Source organism: Guyanagaster necrorhizus (genome assembly GCF_019112545.1).
Source record: "Guyanagaster necrorhizus MCA 3950 unplaced genomic scaffold BT62scaffold_1, whole genome shotgun sequence".
In the NCBI taxonomy this organism is placed as follows: domain Eukaryota; kingdom Fungi; phylum Basidiomycota; class Agaricomycetes; order Agaricales; family Physalacriaceae; genus Guyanagaster; species Guyanagaster necrorhizus.
This window is the reverse complement of record NW_025064880.1, coordinates 2,554,894-2,573,874: the sequence shown is the minus strand read 5'-3', so window position 1 is coordinate 2,573,874 and position 18,981 is coordinate 2,554,894. Positions and strand designations below refer to the sequence as shown.

Below are 18,981 nucleotides of genomic sequence, written 5' to 3'. Positions count from 1 at the left end.
CAGGATCGATGAAGAACTTGATCATGTAAGAACCTCTGGAAACGGCCCCGTCGAGCAGCAGTACCCGTTTACTTGAGGAAATTGCCCAGTACATCGTATCAAATAAGCCTACCCACATGACGATAACCGATAAAGAATTTGATCGAGTGTAAGAATAATTCTGAGACGGCCCCGTCGAATGACGTCAAGACATTTGACTGAAGCTGTGGGAAGGTGATTATCAAGGCCGTTTCTTCAAGGGGGAAATAAGACTCGGTGAAGTCCACTGCCCGGTTTGCAGGGTCTCCTGCCAATCTCGAAAGACCATTTGCATGAGTCTCAGCACTGGATAGCACATCAGGTGAACTATGCGATGACGCTGTATCAAGCGAGGCACTCATCAAACCTTCGGTCATCGGCACTAGTTGCAGCACTCTGATGTCAGCTAACAGGAAATTACCAGTATGTACTTCGCGGAAGCGCGGGCCCAAGGGAGAATCAATGGAGGTGAGACGGTTTCATTGGCTCCGAGGTTCAAAAAGAGAGATGTTATCCATAGATGTGGTGCGCTTGCGATAAGATGCCCCGGATTCGCACGATTGGAAACGGAAAATGGATCAATCTTGTACGGCACCTGAAAACGTCACGATTGAGAGTATAGAGTAGGTGTCCGCGGTTGGAGACACGAAGGCCGGGAGCTTATGGCATTGTATATTGTCTTTGTTCACCGGTGATGTAATAGGTACGGCAAGTGACCGCTAACGGAAAGGAAATGACGCAGATCAAAATTATGAGGCCCGATACATTGTTCGGCTATTCGTCAGCAAACCAAATTCCCGGGTATTATAGTATTCCTGTATCAAGATCAGCATCATTATATTTGCAGAAAAGCCAACCTCACTTCAGTTCTCACATTATCGACGCCGGCTAGTTCTGCTTCGAATTACACATTGTCATATCCAGCGGTAAAAAAGACGTCGAGCACTGGGCAGGAACAAAGAAATCCCTGCTGCAGGGACGCACTTCACTGGAGCCGGCCCGTCTTTTTTGAGAGGCGGTGATATTGCTCGAGCCGACATTCAACAAGACTATTGTCGTCGACGAACATGACGGTAACCATATATATGCGGTTCTTTGTATCTCCGTGAGCACCTTCGCCCAAATAGACCAATGAAAACTGTTTTCCCTAGGGCCGCTTCCCAAGACGTTGTCAGTGGTAGGCCAGTTTCGGACTCAACACGACATCCGGAAACTTCTGCATTACTGGGACTAGATGAACGCCAAGATTTCATGTAGATGAAAAGGATACGTACCAAGTTCATGTGCTCGCGAAGCTTCTCCCCGACTTGAAGAGTCATGTCATCTTAGTTGGGAATTCTACTGTCCATCTTCTATACTGGCAAATGAAGGCTTCATATTTCTGGGTAATGCAGGTGAGCTTGCGGCCCACGGACGATTAGTTTGTGAGCGTTGGTAACTTGAAGATACAGGAGTGAGTGATATTTACCTCTTCAAGTGGAAAGAATCTCCTCAGTTTCGAACTCGGCTCGAGTTTTCTGTGCGTGGCACTGCGTTTCGCACACTCCGACCAAGACGCGACAAAATCAGAATGTATAAGTAGCTGTATGGTGTGACACTGGCTCCGTTGAGATTGAACTGGGATTGTTGTGATGGCCTGGAGCTTTACTGGAGTACCCATATTACGCAGAGTTAACAACCTCAGCTCCGAACATTAATGGGGCTCTGGTCACGGAGGAGTACATCAGTCGGGAGAATGGTCGGCTGTGAACCTGCTTACCAACGCTTAATTATAGGTACAGCCCGTCAGGCATCTCTTCGCGTCTCAAGACTCTCTGGTTTTCGAAACTTCGGGTATGGCACAGCAAAACAACAAGCTCGGACATTAAAGTCGAACGGAACCAATCACACTTGCTACAGCGAGGCGTTCTGTCCGAAGTCGTACGAGAGTATTTGAAACTCGCCGAACGCTATTCCTGTGCTGCCCTTGCATTGGACTATTTCGTTTCTCTTGATTACGCTGCGCCGTCGTCTACGGTCCTTCCTCGCACAACTGTACAGACAGCGAGGGTGCTGGGAATACGGAAACCTAAAAAAACGCCTAGAACATTCAGCTAGCCAAAAACAAAGGATTTTTCTCTTACTCAGGCGCGTGCGCATTTGAACAGTATAGCGGGCCCAGTCTGGATGATGGCCTTAGCTTGTTGCTCATGTGAGTGGTTTTCAAGCTGTGCTCACTGGATCCGAAGATTCCCTTAGTGCTTATAGAAATGATATAATAAGTATCCGTCCTGAAACCGTAGATCCAATGGATTCCGTATTGACCCTCGTAAATCCGTCACCACCGAGTTCGACCAGAATAGTGTCGTCAATGCGATCCTACTGAAGAACTCACAGCCCGCATACATCATCCAGACGAAACAGACGACAACATCCGCACGGACAGATACCATAGATGCTAGGACACAAGAGATCTTCGCGGATGAAGTGAGGATAGCTAGCGTGAATGGGGGACACAACGTTAAGATTAGTAAATGGATAAAGGAGGAGCAATCACCGGATAAAACGCGCAGTATTTTTTGAAAATAATTCTGGTTTAAATTCTAATCTGCGATACAGACGGGTCAGAGTCATCGAGACAGCATACAGGCGATACCTATGGAAGCTCCATGCCGTCCATCGCTTAGCAGTAAGTGTACTTACTGGTTCCATGTACAAGCTGATACCCATCTCTACGCAGCTGTATGCAGAGAATAACCTCGAAACGCCCGTTGCCTTTCTTCAGCCGGCAACGGGAACCAGTCCTCTCGTCCTCGTGGTCGAATCGGAGGCGATGTGCTTTATTGACCAGATGCTTGCGTCATTTATTGTCTAGGAGGAGCTGCGCTCAGGGGAGAAAAAGTCGGAAATCGCTCCTGGAATACTGGAATTCAAGGCCGTTGCATTGAACACTGTCGGTCGCGCGTCTGGCAGATGGCAGAGACCGTGAGAAGGACTGGTGATATACGCGACCACCTGCGTTATGTCACTATTCCTCGGCCAATCGCAGCACTTCTCACTTTCCCTGAGCCTCTTTCCATCATGCGCAGTTTTCCATACCAGTCTTGATATTCGAAAATCTCATATTAATTGTCCTGTACTTTTTAAGCTGCTTTCTTGAATCCATATTTCTTAGGTGGTAACTGAACATGCTACTTATATCCTCATTCCTCGTAAGTATCTTAGTCGGCCATGTCATACTGCAGTCTTTTCGCTTATTAGTGCCGTTGCACTTTCACCACCACATTCATCTCTCCGGTTTCTCCGCATCTTTCTGCAACTTGTACTCCGAGTTGGAACCTCTCTGTTCCTCCCGTCTGCTGTTCCAGCTGTTCTTTTCATTTCGCGCATCGGGCAAGTAATGACAGCACCTATTATGGTCCGGTCAATTGTTAATGTGTTTTATTTTTACAGGTATAGCCTCCACCAGGTGAAGCGGCTATCATAACCAGTCTCGTATCCTGATCGACGCCCATCAATACATAGCTTCTTCTTGGAATTATGAATATCAATGGATCGTTGTCTGAATATTCTCTTCCGGCCTCTCGCAGGATACGTATCGTGTCATGTCAACATCTTAGTGAATGGTTTTCTTTCCTGTTAAATCACTGATAGGGTTGGTGTAGAAATGAAGGCTTGCGTTAAGCACAAACCCGCGGTGCCTCGGATGCGAACGAATCACTTGTTTGAAAATTCAACAGGTTATCTTGTACACCGGAAGGCTGTCATTGCAAGAGCACCCTCTTGTATCTGTATCCCCACGAGGAAGGTCAACTCACTTGAAGCCTGAGCCTGCTACCGCTTTGCCCTGCAAGCTGCCTTTCTCCGGAAGCTCTGATGAATGTTAGTTGCCGCAGTGTTTCAGACTCTTTGCTGTCAACTCAGCTCTTGATCCTACTCCCCCTCATACAGTGTCTCCCTGCTCCTCGTGTTCATCTTTTGCTGTATCTGTAACTCATGATTTGGAACGCCCTACTTGTCTTGGTTACTTTCAACGTTGTTTCACCACGAGTTGCAATGTATATGAAAGGTATAAAAGACAGACGATGAACCATCCGTTTAACGCAACAATCCATAATCCACCCATCCACCCATCTCAATAGACTCAAAAAATGTCTGACAGAAGACGTGAGTTCAGCGTTCAGCAATGTCGCCATCCAGTCAAACTAAAATGTCACTCTCTTAGACTACCGCACAGATTTGAACAATCTCTGCATCCAGGCTGGATGGGCTTTACGTTTCGACGACAACTTTACTGGTCCCCAGAACAATGGTACGTGGACCTCAACTGCGTACGGTATGTGCGCCTCGTGGCCTGTCATTGAACATTCACTAATACACAAATGTTGTCAAGTCAATGATGTCTCTTGCGGTCAGGGAAGCGCAAGAGACGTTCGCACCGCTAGGGAAGAGGCCTCGTACCATGCTCTTGTTTATTTCGGTCGCGCTTGATTTGCTTCGGTTCCGCGACGTGGGATACACCGACCCAACGGGCATTCATAACACGGACTTGATTACTTACACTTCCATCTTATTTGACATCCGTGTATCTCATTTTGATTCTCTGATTCGTTACATGCCAACGGAAATTTTATACGAACCTCTGGCCTAACCCCTATACTAAATCACTGTTTAAATACTATTAATATGATGAGAGATTTCTTCCCGTTGAGCGCATGCTTTCAGGGAAACCCAGATTCCAATGCCACTGTCGAACCTTGGTAACATGATATTTGATCTTTGAGGACTTAACCTGTTGACAGGAAAATCGAGGTAGATGAAAAATTGACATTTGCCGTCAGATTTAGAACAAACTCGGATAAAAAACCTTCACCGGGAAATTTTCGTCAGCTTCTGCGCCAGATGTTGTTGAGCCGCAGCAGCCCTTTCTAAAAGCTGTATGCTATGTCACTGAGTCCTCGACCGAACAATTGACGCCTTGGCGAACCGATCTCGATTGTGCAGGAGCACTGCTAAGCCTCGTCACCATCAATAGCATCGGAAGAATCCCTGTCAAACCATGACTTCGAAGCAGTCGTCTATCCCCCGTAGTGACCGCTGGAACAAGTTTCCCAGCGCGGCCACCTTATAATGGTTCCAGTTGAGATTTCGAAACCATCACCTATTACTGTAGCACTTGCTTACAGCTACCTTGTTTGGGCTCGGTTAGCGCATTTTTGTCGCTCTGTCATCCACTACGAATGTAGGCTCATCTAACACATAAGCATTTGAGTAGTAAATTTTCTTCAAAGGTCTAATTTATTTTCACCGTAGAGTGGGGTAGGGCGAGAATTCCCTGGAGAAAGGGTGAATCAATCATGCTTTCAGGTAGGATGCTGGCAGTTATGTTTAAACTTAACACTAAGAATTGGCTACTAAACATGAGTGGTTATCTGTATGGCCGGCGGCGGACCGCGCCATCAAGGTATGTTATTTAAGCTCGCATCTCCGAGTTAAATTGTGACCCTTTCAGGGGTGTTCTATGTGCTGTAGGCATGGGACTGTACTTTGTGGCAATAGGCTGGCTAATCCATTCCCCCGTTAACATGCTCCGATACAGCTTAAGCCCTCCTAGTACACCGCAAAGCTGTGTCATAATGTCAATTGCTCAATTGAGCGCTGACTATTGAGGTCCGCACATGGACACCAGCTAAGTAGAAAAATGATTTCGGATTGCCAAAATGACGCACTGTTTCTCTCTCAAGGTCTGCCTTTCGGCCAGGAAGGTACGTACTGACGTCAACCAAGTGAGCCCTGCCATGAGGGAAGAACAAAACTCCATCTGCTGTAAGGGACCACCGCAGTATCGGGTTCTTCATCCCTTTTTAGGAACTCTCTTCGACGACGTCCGACGCGCCCAATCTGTTGCCGACGGACTCTAACAGGACCCAACGGCACACTGATTCCCAGGTTTAGGACGCTTTCTTAGACTTCCTATAAATATAGATCCTCAAACGACAGACTCAGAACAGAGAACTGCACCTCGAATGAAGATGTCGGCTGTATTTCTGCCAGTTCTTCAGTTTTCATCCATGCAGAACAATTTTTAGCTTCAAGTTAAAAATAACCGTGCTATCCGATCTTACGTGATCGGCTGTGTCGACGTTTATCAAAAAATGATATAAAGGAGCCTGAGGACGCCTATGGAGCCATCTCAACGACTCCTCCTTCAGTTTTGCTTCCCAAGTAATGACTATTATCGACTATGCAGAGGCGTACGGCTATAACTCCTCAGCTGCCGCCATCATCTTCGCCATCGTCTATCTCTTCTTCTGCGGATTTTTTGCTTGGCGATTCATCGGGGCTCCCACTTATGTTTACGCCGTGCTGGCTTTGTTCTGCGCAAGTCAGCAATTCTGCTATCTCTTCTTCGTGAAATGTTACTGAATGTCTGGAATAGTTCGCGTTACTGCGTTCATAATACGCGCTATCATGATAAAATCAGCCGCTTCAGGAGAAAATCTTAACCTCTTGATTGGAGATCAAGTGCTGTTTGCGGTTGGATTTTTTGGTCTCCTATATGCCGCTTATACTCTTGTCCTTGACCGGTGAGTCAGACATCCGTATCGCAGAAAATCACCGATTTACATCATTGATTCCTAGAGGTCTCCTTAGCAAAGCTCCACCTGCAGAAGATAGGTTACATCAACTTGGAAGTAACCGCAGACTGTTTAGGATACTCCTAATGGTCGGTGTGGCACTAGGAATAGCTGGCATAACCTCCAGCTCCGATAACTCGTCAAGTTCCAGTGCTTCTGCCCTCCGGAAGGCCAGCCTCATCATTTTCCTGGCCCTTACCGTCGTTCAAGCATACCTTACCTTTGTGTTGATAAGGAGAGAGCTGCAAGATAGTATGTTTTTTTTCTCTCGCCTCACCGGAATTTATAGACTAACTCATTTCAGGATATGGAGCAGTACAGTTAGCGGGCTTTGGGGCAAGGCATGGCGCTTTTATCCTCTGCGCCATATCGCTGCTCCTCCTCGTTCGCGAGGCTTTCCTCGCCGCCACTATCAGCAATTTGAAAAAGGAGACTGATGAGCACTTTTGGTACCCGCTGGTTGCATTACCAGAGGTATTGACTGTCATGCTTTACTGTGCACCAGGTCTTGTTCCTCCTCGATCTGAATTGCCCAATTAATCACGGCATAATGCATAATACATAAATGTTAACTACGTGCACTGCTACTATACACAATGCTTAATAAAACGCATTCGCTATCTTCGAGCTTATAAAGCTACCACCAGAAAGTAATGAAGTGATTATTCTGATATACGCGATCCCTTCGATCGAAACATCATACAAGCAAGGGTTATTGGGTGGGTATGCTAGTCTGATATTTTACTTCTCGTGGTAGGATATACATTCATGTAGTATCGTGTGCAATGTTGACAAGTTGGGCTAGCTAGCTAGTTACGTATAAATATATTGCAACATCGTTAATGGTCTAATTTTCCTAAAGCAATAACATTTCGTGAGGTCGTCTACAACTCTAGGAGTCAAAGATTGCACCCAAAGCAAGCATGCCCCTACTACGAAGTCCATACACAATCTTTTGCGTGAACTTGTTATTCGATATGACGCAGACGACTTCGGGATTGTATTCGTCCACTACATGGTTGATGAGCTTGACCATGTTGGGTTTTCCCTGTTTGCGGGTGTCTGTCAAAAGGTTAAACCAATAAGGATCTGCGCGTCGTCGTCCAAAGATATTGACTAACCCCAAATCAAAGCGTCCGGGCTCTTATCCAGAATTTGTTCCACCATATGATTTCCAAAGGTTCCTCGCGTGTTCGGCGCTGTCCATATCAGCCGATGATTTGCTTTTCCGGCGAAAATGTGTGGTGCGATCGGTCCAATGCCACTGCCAGTACCTACAAAGAGGATTCTCTTGAAAAGCGGCGCAATAGTCAGAACGCCAGTTGTTGGGATGCCCCGGACCCATATCTTTGTGGGCGGGTTTGTGATCATCTCGGTGGTCCAGTCGCCTGCTTTTGATACGAGCAGAGAGAATCCCTTCATGTCGGGTTCAGGCATGGTGGCGAACGCATGCCATTCGAACAGAGGATCTGTCGAAATGCGCACGAAAGAGCCGGGTATCGGTGTCGCTGTGAATAATTCTGTCAGAGGTGGTATGAGAGTATTGAGTAGATATGGCATACCATATTCAAAATACATGCGAACCGCGTGATCGGAGAGGACCTCACACCGTACATCGACCTTGCGGAGCCTTACCCACGGAAGGATAAGGGACGCACTCAATATTATCATCAACCAAAAAGCTGGAGCATGAACTAGGGCAACACCCAATGCTCGAGAGCCCTTATAGTCATTCGTTAGTAAGACCACCTGTCGAATTTTGATCAGAATTCGAGAAAGGTTTTATTGAGATGGACCTTTACCTGCGCCCACACCAGTGTAGTCGCTGTCCAACCCATGAATCGATGTACGCGCTCGAACACGTCGTGATGCCTGATTCGGAATGGTGGATAGGCTAAGGCGACAATTATAATCAGGAACGTCAAGATGACATAGGTTATTGCCACGGTTGCGGCTGAGGCCTGATAAACTGTTTTCAGTTCCAAAAACAGGACTTAGGACTTAGGACTTACACCGGTGCCGTCAGCCAACTCTTTCGTGGCCTGGACTGTGAAAAGGACCAGCCATATAACGCCAGAAATAGCAGTACCAGAATGAACGCCTCCATGATGGTATGCTCTCGCAGCCCAGCTCCGAACGAAGTAGGGCCATCTAACATACGCGTGAGCATTGAAATAGAAGGCACAAAAAAAACCACCGAGATCTCACGATTGCGGTACCGAACGTAGGATGTAGAAGATCACGTTGACGACATAGTCCTGCCTCATAACAACAGCTATGAAGAGATTCGCTACCACCACTTCGGCCACTCTCAAAGAGGAATATCCGTGAACCACGTAGGATATGAAGATGGCCATATTGATGACGAAAGCTACAGAGAACAGACGACGGTAGACCGTAAAAATTTGGAGGCGCAAGTTACGGACGGGACGCGACTGAGTTTTCTTGGGTATGTCCTGATCTTCGTAGCCATCCAAAGGATTGCCGAGCTTTTCGTTGATCTCCTTGGGACCCGTGGTATTAGAGTAGATGACTGCAGTCTTCTCTGTCGTTGAAAGGTTGGAAGGAAGGGTGGTATAACTAGATGAGGCGGTGGACGCGTCGCTGCTCATGGTGGCTTGGAGGGAAGGGGGGAAAGGAAAACCCCCCCGGTGGTTATATCATACGGATGTCCCTCCGGTTGTGTAAAAGCGACGCGTCCAGGCTGGGCCGAGTACGAATGACAAGGAAGAAAGCATACAGAGAACGCCAAGTAGATGACGTTGCATTCTGATAACCGCATGTCCCATTACTCCTGGGGTAAGGCATTTTTCTGATTCGTGGACCTGCCATTCCTGCACCACGTATACTGAGATAATGCAGTAAATTTTTCCCTGCCTTGACGGAGAAATCGTGCACCCGTCCAAGTATATCTGCGACACGACGCAGGAACGAGTCACCAGGTTGGGTGATGGTTGATGTTACTTCAAGAAGATCCGAAGTCGCGGCGGCCACGTATGAATGATTCGAGGACATGCTAATGTAACTGCCGCATGGCCTAAGAGAGTCTGGGTCGGCGATGATGCAGCACAAAGAGACATGCCTTTGCAACATACTGGTTCGCGATGGAATCAGAAAATTTTGCTATGCAAAGAGTGGTCTGGAGACAAGAAGGAAATTCGACATCAACAAGTAGTAGCACCACATCTGAGTAGGGAGCGGATTTACCCCATACAGTCAGCGAATCTCATGCAGCCATCAGAAGAGATGATTGCTGGACGAACTTAGATTGAAGATAAGATAAGATGGACAATCAGTTGGTCCCGGGTATCTCCGTTCCTTGACTTAAAGTTGCGCACTACCGCTCTTAGGAATATGAAGCCAAGGCTGCAGGGTAACGGAACTCCTTGAACTGCTTTCAGAATTTTACTCACTCAAGATCGAGGTCTGCTTGACTACCCAATGTCACGAAGTCCTCTTGACTTCATGTAAATTTTTGTTCAAGACCATATGCCTAGCGATGTACTTGCATCTGCAATGTCGGGTAAAATACGGACGCCGTCAATACTATCATTGCTTGGCTATCCTTCTAGCATTGTCAAACAATAGTGCCTTGTATTCGTCGTAGCCTTTTTTGTTTTCATGACTTGTAATATTGATTGATACGTGCCTCCGAATTGCAGGAAGTGCCGTGTCATGATGCCTATCAATCGCTGCGGTGGTCTGGGTACAATTCCGTGGGTGGTTGATCACTATATAGGTCCACGACGCGCACGTTTGGGGCACTAAACCGAGTGACTTTGAAAGGTTGATCATCGGAAATTCGACGGGAAGAGAAAAGTACAGGTGGTTCCTTTAACAACTAGCCATGATCTACTGATATTGCCATGTGACACTGAATGAATCGGAGGCAGTAATGTCCTTGACCTCTTGCTTGTCTGTCGATAATTGGTCGCCAGCACTTTTCGGCATTTCTCTGCACTCGTTCCCTCTGACAAGGGATCCATGGTCTATTCTGATATGAGCGACATTTGAATTCCGCTCTGACACCTTATAATGCCCAACTCTCTGTTGAACTCGATTTCCGGGTCCGGGCAATCGACATGGACTCGAGGATCTTCAGCGCCGGTGTTCGCTATCTTCGCTACGTAATTTTCGCTGTTCTGGGACAGTATTTTTTCACAACACGCGCCCAGTCGTACTCTTACCACCGCGTCCCCGAATTCGAGAAGGGGGAAAAGGTATCTGAAAAGATACCTAGTCTTCCGATCACATCGAGGCACAGTTTTGGCGTAGAAGTGCATACACCGTTCAAGTGTATCCACCATGCTTTTGTGTCTGTGGCACGAGCCAATCCCTCGCAGAGAGCTGTCATTGATCACCAGGGGAATTCCATATCTTATGCCGACCTCAACCATCTATCTTCCCTCCTTGCGTCGTATTTAAGAGCCCGTGGTGTTTGCCCAGGAACTCTTGTCGCCCTCGTCGCCCAGCGCTCTATTGCTCAGGTAGTCGCCATCTTTGGAATCTTGCGCGCTGGCGCGGCATATATTCCGTTGGATGGCGATATCACCAAGGATGATACACTTAAAAGCATCATGAATGATGCAAAGCCCGCATTCGTTCTGGTGTCCAAAGGATGTATCTCTCGCAGGAACCTACTCTGTCATCCCTATGGATGCATTGAAGACATACTTCACTCCATCAAAGATGTCCCTGTCGGCCCGGTTGAAGATCTCTCTCAAAGCTCCGATACTGCCTACATAATATTCACATCAGGTATGCATCACCCTCCATACCCGCATACAATACTAATCATGCATAGGCACCACCGGCAAGCCTAAAGGTGTAATGGTTAGCCATTCCAATGTCACTAACTGTGCGTTTCCTCCGTTCGCGTCGAGTTCAAGTTCTCATACTGATTCCTCTCTAGTACTCTCATTATCGCCGGGGAATTTGCACATAAAACCAGGGATGAAAGTCGCCCAGCTCCTCAATATAGCCTTTGATATGTGCGCATGGGAAACTCTAGGGTGTCTGATAAATGGCGGGACTTTATACTTGCGGGGTCCCCGACGGGCAGATTGGATCAAGGTCATGAAGACGGTAGATATCATAGTCGCTACCCCGTCTATTCTGCTCCCCCATGATCCGTCCGACTTCCCCAATGTTCGAGTGGTTGCTACGGCTGGAGAGCCTTGCCCCCAATCATTAGCAGACAGGTGGGCTTTTCAAGCGACGTTCTACAATTGTTGTGGACCCACGGAGGTGAGCCATCCCAGCGAATATTCAGGTGATATGAAAGGTTCATCTGCTTTGCAGACGACGATAGTTAACACGATGCATAAACACGTTCCTTACACGCCCCTCTCCATCGGTAAGCCGACAGCGAATAACAGCGTCTACATCCTGGACGAGTTCCTGCAACCCGTTCCTTTCGGGACTCCTGGCGTTATGTGGGCAGGCGGGAAGGGTATCTCCAAAGGATACCTCGGACTAGATGAATTGACTTCCCAACGATACCTCAAAGATCCTTTCCTTCCTGGCGGGCAAGTCCTATCTCCATTCAGCCATTCTCACTCAACTTGACCATGCTTTCAGGATGATGTACAACACTGGCGACATCGGAAAATGGAGAGAAGACGGTTCACTCGACCATTTGGGTCGCGTCGATGATCAAGTAAAGATCAAAGTATGATTCTTTTTCGCAGTCAAGTGGAACATCTTTTTCACCTGTACCATTTAGGGTTTTCGCGTAGAGTTGGATGGTGTCAGTGCAGCTATGCAATCATGCCCCGCAGTTACGGGGGCATGTGCAGTATTGATTGGCGACGAGCTCATAGGGTTCTTCACGCCTTCATGTGTCGACGCCAAGAGCGTCCAGGAAGCTGCTTGTCAGATTTTGCCCTGGTATTCCGTTCCCTGCAAGTTCTTACCGGTTCCCGCGTTACCTTTGACCAAGTGAGTATCCCGATCAATGTCTATCTCCCAACAATGTCTGATTCTTCCATCGCAGAAACGGCAAGACAGATAAAGCGGAGCTCAAGAGTATCGCACTTCGTCAACTAGCAGGCCTGTAATTTAAAGATAACGCTGGAACTCCAAGTCGTTCATTTTTGGTACCCTATCTTTGTGCTTATGTTATATGCTTTTGTAGTACAAATGTATTGTCCATTCCACTTGATACATTTCGAATTTAAAGAAGAAACGTCACAAAACCTTATGAAAAAGATACTGAGAAGTCCTGGTTCAGCGGTAGCCCAACAGGAACATCCAAAACCTTGTTGGCCTCGTCATAGTCGTCACCCTTCACCTCACGGTTGTTCACATAAACCGACCCAGGCTTGGCCTCAACCCCTAGTACTCTCACCCTCACGACATTCACACCAGAATTGTACCCAAAGCTGCCAGAGACTTCCAACTTGCTATTCGCAAAGCTCATCGCCACCTCTGTGGTCGCATTCTGCTTAATCGATACTCCATCATCCACGTACAACCTTCCCGCGGCAGTCCCATCCGCACGGGGCGCGACGACAAACTCAAAGTCCTCCTTCCGAAGCTCAACGGTCGTCATAGTCGACTGAACCCGGAGAGGTAGGACCCTTCCTCCCTTGATGAATACTGGAATATCCGTGAACCCGATATCGGTGAGGGTGACTTGTTGGCCAGCGCCTTTAATGGGAGTAAGAGACGTAAAGTCGTAGAAGGTATCATTGGGAAGGTAGATATTAACGGAAGTTGAGTTTTCGTCTGTTACGGGCGACACAAGAATGGAGTCACCGTAGAAGAACTGGAGATCGATGGAATACGTCGCTTTGTCGGCAGGGTACTGGAACCACAAAGGCTGGAGCACGGGCGTTCCGTCAAGACTGGCTGTATGGAAAGCGGTATAGATGTAATCCATGAGACGGTATCTTATACGGCGTTTTAATAAGTTAAGTCGCAAGATGAACTCAAAAGCTTACCGCATATCAAGAACCTTTCTAGCCGCTTCGGCTACAGTAGGCCAAAGGTAGAATTCTTGCGAAATGGAGGTGTCCGAATTATGCTACGACAAAGCGTTAGTCCCTTCTTCCTTATCACGCACAAGGAGCTTACATTTCTCATAAACGGATAGAACCCTCCCAGCATAGCCCAGCGAGCACACAGGGTTTCTGTTGTGTTTCCAGCGTACCCACATATATCACTTCCTACCATGGGAACCTGGTACACACTGGCCATGCCCAACATACCAGCAATGCTGATCCTGTAGTGATACCAAGTGCTGACATTATCACCAAGCCATTTGCCAACGTAGTTGCCCGCGCCTGCAAATGTCGACCGAGTTATGACCAAAGTCCGCAAGCCCGGACGTCTGTTCAGCATCGCGTTCCGCGTTACATTAGACATCAAGGTTCCATATAGATTGTGCGTGTTATACTGGCTCAAACCATTCGCAGACGTTGCGTTGGTCTGGAAGCAATATAAGTAGTGCATAACGTCAATAGGCAAAGGTTCCATACCCATGCGGTTTTGCTAGACAGCTCCCCCGCTGCGTTGTTGATGGCATAGGGAGGATCCAAAAGGTCATCTCTTTTCGCGAGTTCTCTCTTCGATGCTGAAGTCGAGTTGCCGAAGATAGGCGCGTTATGATCCGGAGGCAGAGACGTCCTGGGAGGAGGCAACGCTTGTTCCTGCGCTTGCTGGTACGGGTCTTCGCAAGGCAGGACGCAAAACTAGAAGTTGCGTAAGCGAAGGAAGTTAGAAAAAGATTCCATTCTTACGTTGGAAGGCTCGTTCATGTCGATCCATGCGCCGTCAATATCAAGGCCTTGCCCCGGGTTATAAAACTGTTCGAACTCTTGGCTCCAGTACCTATTAAGGCATCTCATTACAACCTTTATCTCCAGCAACGAGGAAACTTACTCCTGTATATCCGGGTGGAACCAATCTGATATGGGGTTCAGAGGTTTGACAATCGATCAGCATCTGCCCGACTCACCAGGATAGACAGTAACACCTGGTCATTCAAACATCTCCGTATCACGCACTTGAAGATATGACGATGTAGCACGCACCAGGCCAGACAAGCGCTATAACTGCACTACCATTGGGCATCTTCAACCAAACGTCCATCTCGGTTCCGCGATCATATGGTTCGTAACCCTCCTGTAATGCCACGGCGGGGTCGGTCATAAGGACTACACGTTATTTGACACCATAAGAGACATCCATCAAACACCGGACTCACTGTACTTCTGGCCATGATCATGCAAGTACTGAACAATCTGTCTCATCCTGTCCAAAGGGAAGTAATTGGGATCAACGGTAAAGATCTTGCGCCCATCCATGTAATCGATATCGGTCCACATAGTCTCCAGGGGTATTTCTGCAGCCGAATAGTTCGTAATGACATTAGCAACGTCAACGAAATCTAGAGTGACAATATGCTTAGACTCTTGTCACTACAATACAGGAACGATTAAGACGTACTCTGGTAGCCAAAGCGACACTGGTGAAGTCCGAAAGACCAATAGGGTACCTCAGCCGGCAGTCCGACGACCTCTGCATACTGCTTCGCAACCTCGACAGGACTCGACTCGCTACCGGCAAGAAAATAAGAGTCAAGGACGCCCCCGATGACGTTGTACTCGAGCGTTGGCTCGCCGGACTCTGTTTTATTAAGTTTGATATCCATGCCATTTGAATTGAGCAAGAACACGCCGTGTGTCCCAGTAGTACGATGCTCAAAGTAGACAGGATGGTTGCCGTACAAGTTAGTCCCGTTGGGAACGGAATATGCATCGCGTGACCATAACGTCAAGGTTGTGTTCAAGGGCAGCTGGAATGGGTTCGTGTGCTCGCCAAGACCGTAAATGCTCGGGTCCTGCGGGAGACTCGTCTTGACGCGCAGATACTGCGACTCGTAGATGAGCGGATGGTTTGCGGTCGTGAAGAGTACCTCCTCGGTTGAAGTACGAGAAATAGAGAACGAGAAGGGCGATGCCGTGTAATTGAATTGGATAGAAGCGTTGTCCGGGACGATGTCGCCGCTCGACGATGGGCGCACCAAGACGGATTCCGGGACCTCGTACCTCGCATTGTGGGGATCAGCAATTTTCAGATGGATTCGTGTTTCTATAAGGTAATGATGAGATTCAAAGCGGAAAACATAAACGAGTAAAAGGTGGGCACCAGTTTCGTACACCACTTCAAGTGACAATGTTGAAATGTCTGGCCCGAACACAGCGCATCCCTCAGGTCGTAGAATGAGATTCGCCTTGAACGATGTTCCCTGCCAAGTCGCATCTTCGAGATCATACCCTGAACACTGGTCCAACACCGCTGGGTCGACATAGGAACCGTGGGAGACAGACACCAACGCGGCAAGGAGAAAGCCGGCCTGCACCATTTTGGGGTACAGAGCAAAGGCAGAAATCCTGTATGTGCCCTTTTTATAGGTGACCGTGTTGCAGCCCTATCAAGAAGCCAGAACCACCTGATCTCGTCAGCGTCATCAGAACAAAAATAATCGTGCATCTGTATTGCAGGAGAAATGGTGCTAACATCGAACGTGCATGAATTGCCGAATAACAGGTAGAAAAACTAACCGCCATCCGATAGAACCTCAAATAGTCACCAGCGAACTTTGCAGATTCATCCATTCAGCCCAATAATGAAACCACAATCCAGATACATAACACAATGTTCACGCCAGATTCAACAAAGCAACATCACGAACCTTCTCCAGCATAAAAGCATACCCAACCTTTTTCTCAAGCTCCCGCAGCGAGTTCGCATTGTGGGTATTCACGTTGAGCAGGAGTTCATCCTCTGTCTTGCCCCATAACGGCGACACCTTCTTCAAAGGACTCTTGCTCTTCACACGACCCTCACTCGCTAACCATCGATCCCGGTCCAATGCCTCCTTTACCCTCCCTTGCTTGGACAGTTTCGCAAACCTGCGCGCCCTGGACAAATACGGCGGCTCGTATCCATTGATATCCTCATTGTCAGGCAGCACGTCGATATCCATCCTCGGCGCAGACTTTTTCTTGACCCTCTTCGTAGGCGTCAGACTTTTCTCATGCTCGTGTTTGACGTGCTGCAACCGCTTCTCCGTGTTCTCTATCGACAGCTCCTCTTCCCACACTTTCCTCACGCGATCTTCAGGTAATCCGAATCGTCTCGTCCAGCTACGCATCAGTGATCTTCCAAGTTCAGTCATCGAGTCCTTGATAAGGACAGGCGCTGAAATTGATGTTCCCGGCAACGACTTTCGCGACGCCCGCTTGAATGCCTCCTTCCGTAGATCAATTCGAGGAGGTGCAGGTGCAGCGAGGGTATATCGTCGCTGGGGTGGTTTCTTCGTTATAGAGCATAGATCAAGGAAGGGGACAGGCTTTTCCGGCGCCGGAGGGACAACAAAGGGATTGCCATCACTCAAGAGTTTAGACATTGTTTCTTCATCGCCATCGTCGGAAGGAGCTACTAGGGACCGCGGACGCGGGTTAGAAGATCCAACATTACGTGGAATAGAAGGGAGAACGTGCTGTAGTCGCTCAGGGAAGGGCGGAAGCGAGGACGACAATTTGTCCACTGAATTATACCTATCGATAGCATGTCGAGATGAAGGCCGTTGGTTCAAAAATGGCGAACTAAATGGTACGGCTTCCGAGGTCACTGCTTCTTCCGTCGTTTTCCCCTTTCCCTTCTCCAAAGCAGTCAGTCTCCTCTTCGCCTTGCCCCTCACCGGGGGCCAAGTCTCTTTAGGCTCAGAATCAGAATCAGAACTCGATCCTCCACGTTTTCTGCCACTGGCGAGTCGATGGCCACCAAATGGACCTTCTGTGAGACAAGGGAGCTGGCGTACTCGCTGTGGAGAGGGAGCGCGAGAAGACGACACAGGTGACTCAAAGAACCCCGAATCTGAGCTAGGATGACGTTTGCGAAGGGGTCGGTTGAGAGGACGCGGAAGATGATCTTGCTTCGTCATGGATTTGGAATCGGAGTTGGATGCGGCAGGGGGAGGGTCCTCCTTGGTACGTAAATGAGGAGAGGGCAGCTGGGATATATCGGGGTAGATAAGGCGAGGAGACGGAAGTATTTTATGCCTGAAGAAATATTCAGATCAAAAAAAACTTACCGAGAATAAAGAACGTACGAAATTTTGGATTGCGAAGGCGTGAGTAACTCTGCGACCTCGTTCACATCCGCTGGATCGTGATCAGAATTGATGCCCAGCTCCGTATCCATGGCCTGTTCAATGACCTGCTCCTGCACATCATCCCCGAATATTTCGCCGCCGTAATCGTCTGGACCTGGCGTTTCTTGGCTGTCAGACTCCTCATCAGACTCTTGAGTGAACAACGACACAGGCATCTTGCTTGTGGAATCTTTCGCCTTCGACACCTCCTTCTGAACGGTAGTCGGCTCTCTGCGACCGCTCCCACTATCCTCTGAATGCAACGGCCTGACCGTGACTGCTTGCTTAGTTGACGGCAACGCTTCTGATCTAGCCTTATCCTTCGTCCGGTCGTTGTCTTCCTGTGCCTCATCGCGACTATCCGTGAACTTCGGTCTCTTCACCGCGACATCCTTGTCGGACTCGTGCTCCCTCTTTCCAAGGTTGATCACTGCAAATTCCTTGCCCACTGCCATCTTCTTCCGATAACGCTTGATAGATATATTGAAAGTATCCTGATTCTTGACGTATCTGTCTCTCCAAGACTGCCAGCTACGTGATTTTGCCCATGGCCATTTTTGCACGTCCTGCAGAAAACAAGAGATTCAATCAAGTCAGGAAGAAAGCAGACGACGAACGCACATCCACCAGTTTCATGTAGAGCTGGTTGCCTCTCGTAGCCTGGAAGCCGATAGCTTGAGTCGCCAAGTATTCGACAAGGTGCTCGTCCTCTTGTTGGGTGTATCTGTGTCGAGAACTGCAAGATTATGTTTTAGTGACTTGAAGATGAAGCGACAGCAGCGACGATATACTTCGACATCGGTATCCTTGGTAGAGAAGAGTACAAACGAGAGCAACGAGAGGCGCGATGGCGACGACGGTCACCGTGGTCAACAAGCCACAAGTTCCCACGCTCGAGGAATAAACAAGCTGATTCTAGATTTAGTAATCACCGCCCTCTCTGTGATAGGGGTGAAGAACAACATTTTCTGCTTCAGTACCGCGAGTTTGTGGTCAATCACCATAGTCAGGTTGTCAAGCAACTGGAGAGCCACCTTCCTGTTCCTATGGAGGCTGTTGGTCCTCCTCCTCTTGCTTCTACCTCCAAAGTTGACTAGTTAATGCATTGAGCCATCACTAATTACAATATATACAAAAGCTCAGTCCTTCCAACTCACTAGACATCATATCCAGCATATACTA

At 48.1% G+C, this 18,981-nt stretch overlaps 7 protein-coding genes across 7 annotated transcripts; 4 read left to right on the top strand and 3 right to left on the bottom strand.

The window, feature by feature from the left end:
- Positions 1-3,134: 3,134 nt before the first annotated feature.
- Positions 3,135-3,517, top strand: BT62DRAFT_51434 (uncharacterized protein). The gene is made up of 2 exons (XM_043181223.1): positions 3,135-3,390; positions 3,451-3,517. The coding sequence occupies exons 1-2, from the start codon at positions 3,186-3,188 to the stop codon at positions 3,468-3,470; spliced, it is 225 nt and encodes a 74-aa protein (XP_043046706.1). The 5' UTR covers positions 3,135-3,185; the 3' UTR covers positions 3,471-3,517.
- A 603-nt stretch (positions 3,518-4,120) lies between these two features.
- On the top strand, positions 4,121-4,508 carry BT62DRAFT_1070862 (uncharacterized protein). Its single transcript, XM_043178699.1, has 3 exons — positions 4,121-4,164; positions 4,223-4,333; positions 4,391-4,508. The coding sequence occupies exons 1-3, from the start codon at positions 4,149-4,151 to the stop codon at positions 4,486-4,488; spliced, it is 225 nt and encodes a 74-aa protein (XP_043046705.1). The 5' UTR covers positions 4,121-4,148; the 3' UTR covers positions 4,489-4,508.
- Positions 4,509-6,225: 1,717 nt separating this feature from the next.
- On the top strand, positions 6,226-7,175 carry BT62DRAFT_878799 (uncharacterized protein; the record flags this gene model as incomplete). The annotated part of the gene is made up of 4 exons (XM_043182561.1): positions 6,226-6,382; positions 6,437-6,584; positions 6,640-6,887; positions 6,949-7,175. The coding sequence occupies 4 exons, from the start codon at positions 6,226-6,228 to the stop codon at positions 7,173-7,175; spliced, it is 780 nt and encodes a 259-aa protein (XP_043046704.1).
- Positions 7,176-7,405: 230 nt separating this feature from the next.
- BT62DRAFT_983963 (uncharacterized protein) lies at positions 7,406-9,657 on the bottom strand. Its single transcript, XM_043189822.1, has 6 exons — positions 8,844-9,657; positions 8,648-8,786; positions 8,438-8,596; positions 8,198-8,384; positions 7,757-8,143; positions 7,406-7,697 (listed from the first exon to the last, which is right to left on the bottom strand). Exons 1-6 carry the CDS (start codon positions 9,245-9,247, stop codon positions 7,528-7,530), a joined length of 1,446 nt encoding a protein of 481 aa, XP_043046703.1. The 5' UTR covers positions 9,248-9,657; the 3' UTR covers positions 7,406-7,527.
- A 1,060-nt stretch (positions 9,658-10,717) lies between these two features.
- BT62DRAFT_1070859 (AMP-binding protein) lies at positions 10,718-12,694 on the top strand (the record flags this gene model as incomplete). The annotated part of the gene is made up of 7 exons (XM_043178698.1): positions 10,718-11,393; positions 11,440-11,493; positions 11,548-11,882; positions 11,937-12,070; positions 12,216-12,306; positions 12,361-12,575; positions 12,631-12,694. The coding sequence occupies 7 exons, from the start codon at positions 10,718-10,720 to the stop codon at positions 12,692-12,694; spliced, it is 1,569 nt and encodes a 522-aa protein (XP_043046702.1).
- Positions 12,695-12,718: 24 nt separating this feature from the next.
- Positions 12,719-16,024, bottom strand: BT62DRAFT_940594 (glycoside hydrolase family 31 protein). The gene is made up of 11 exons (XM_043187760.1): positions 15,789-16,024; positions 15,087-15,731; positions 14,845-15,027; positions 14,672-14,794; positions 14,596-14,613; positions 14,520-14,544; positions 14,378-14,468; positions 14,117-14,329; positions 13,713-14,066; positions 13,580-13,662; positions 12,719-13,528 (listed from the first exon to the last, which is right to left on the bottom strand). Exons 1-11 carry the CDS (start codon positions 16,003-16,005, stop codon positions 12,835-12,837), a joined length of 2,646 nt encoding a protein of 881 aa, XP_043046701.1. The 5' UTR covers positions 16,006-16,024; the 3' UTR covers positions 12,719-12,834.
- An 89-nt stretch (positions 16,025-16,113) lies between these two features.
- Positions 16,114-18,683, bottom strand: BT62DRAFT_51355 (uncharacterized protein). The gene is made up of 4 exons (XM_043181220.1): positions 18,591-18,683; positions 18,421-18,535; positions 17,758-18,365; positions 16,114-17,707 (listed from the first exon to the last, which is right to left on the bottom strand). Exons 1-4 carry the CDS (start codon positions 18,596-18,598, stop codon positions 16,303-16,305), a joined length of 2,136 nt encoding a protein of 711 aa, XP_043046700.1. The 5' UTR covers positions 18,599-18,683; the 3' UTR covers positions 16,114-16,302.
- Positions 18,684-18,981: the final 298 nt, after the last annotated feature.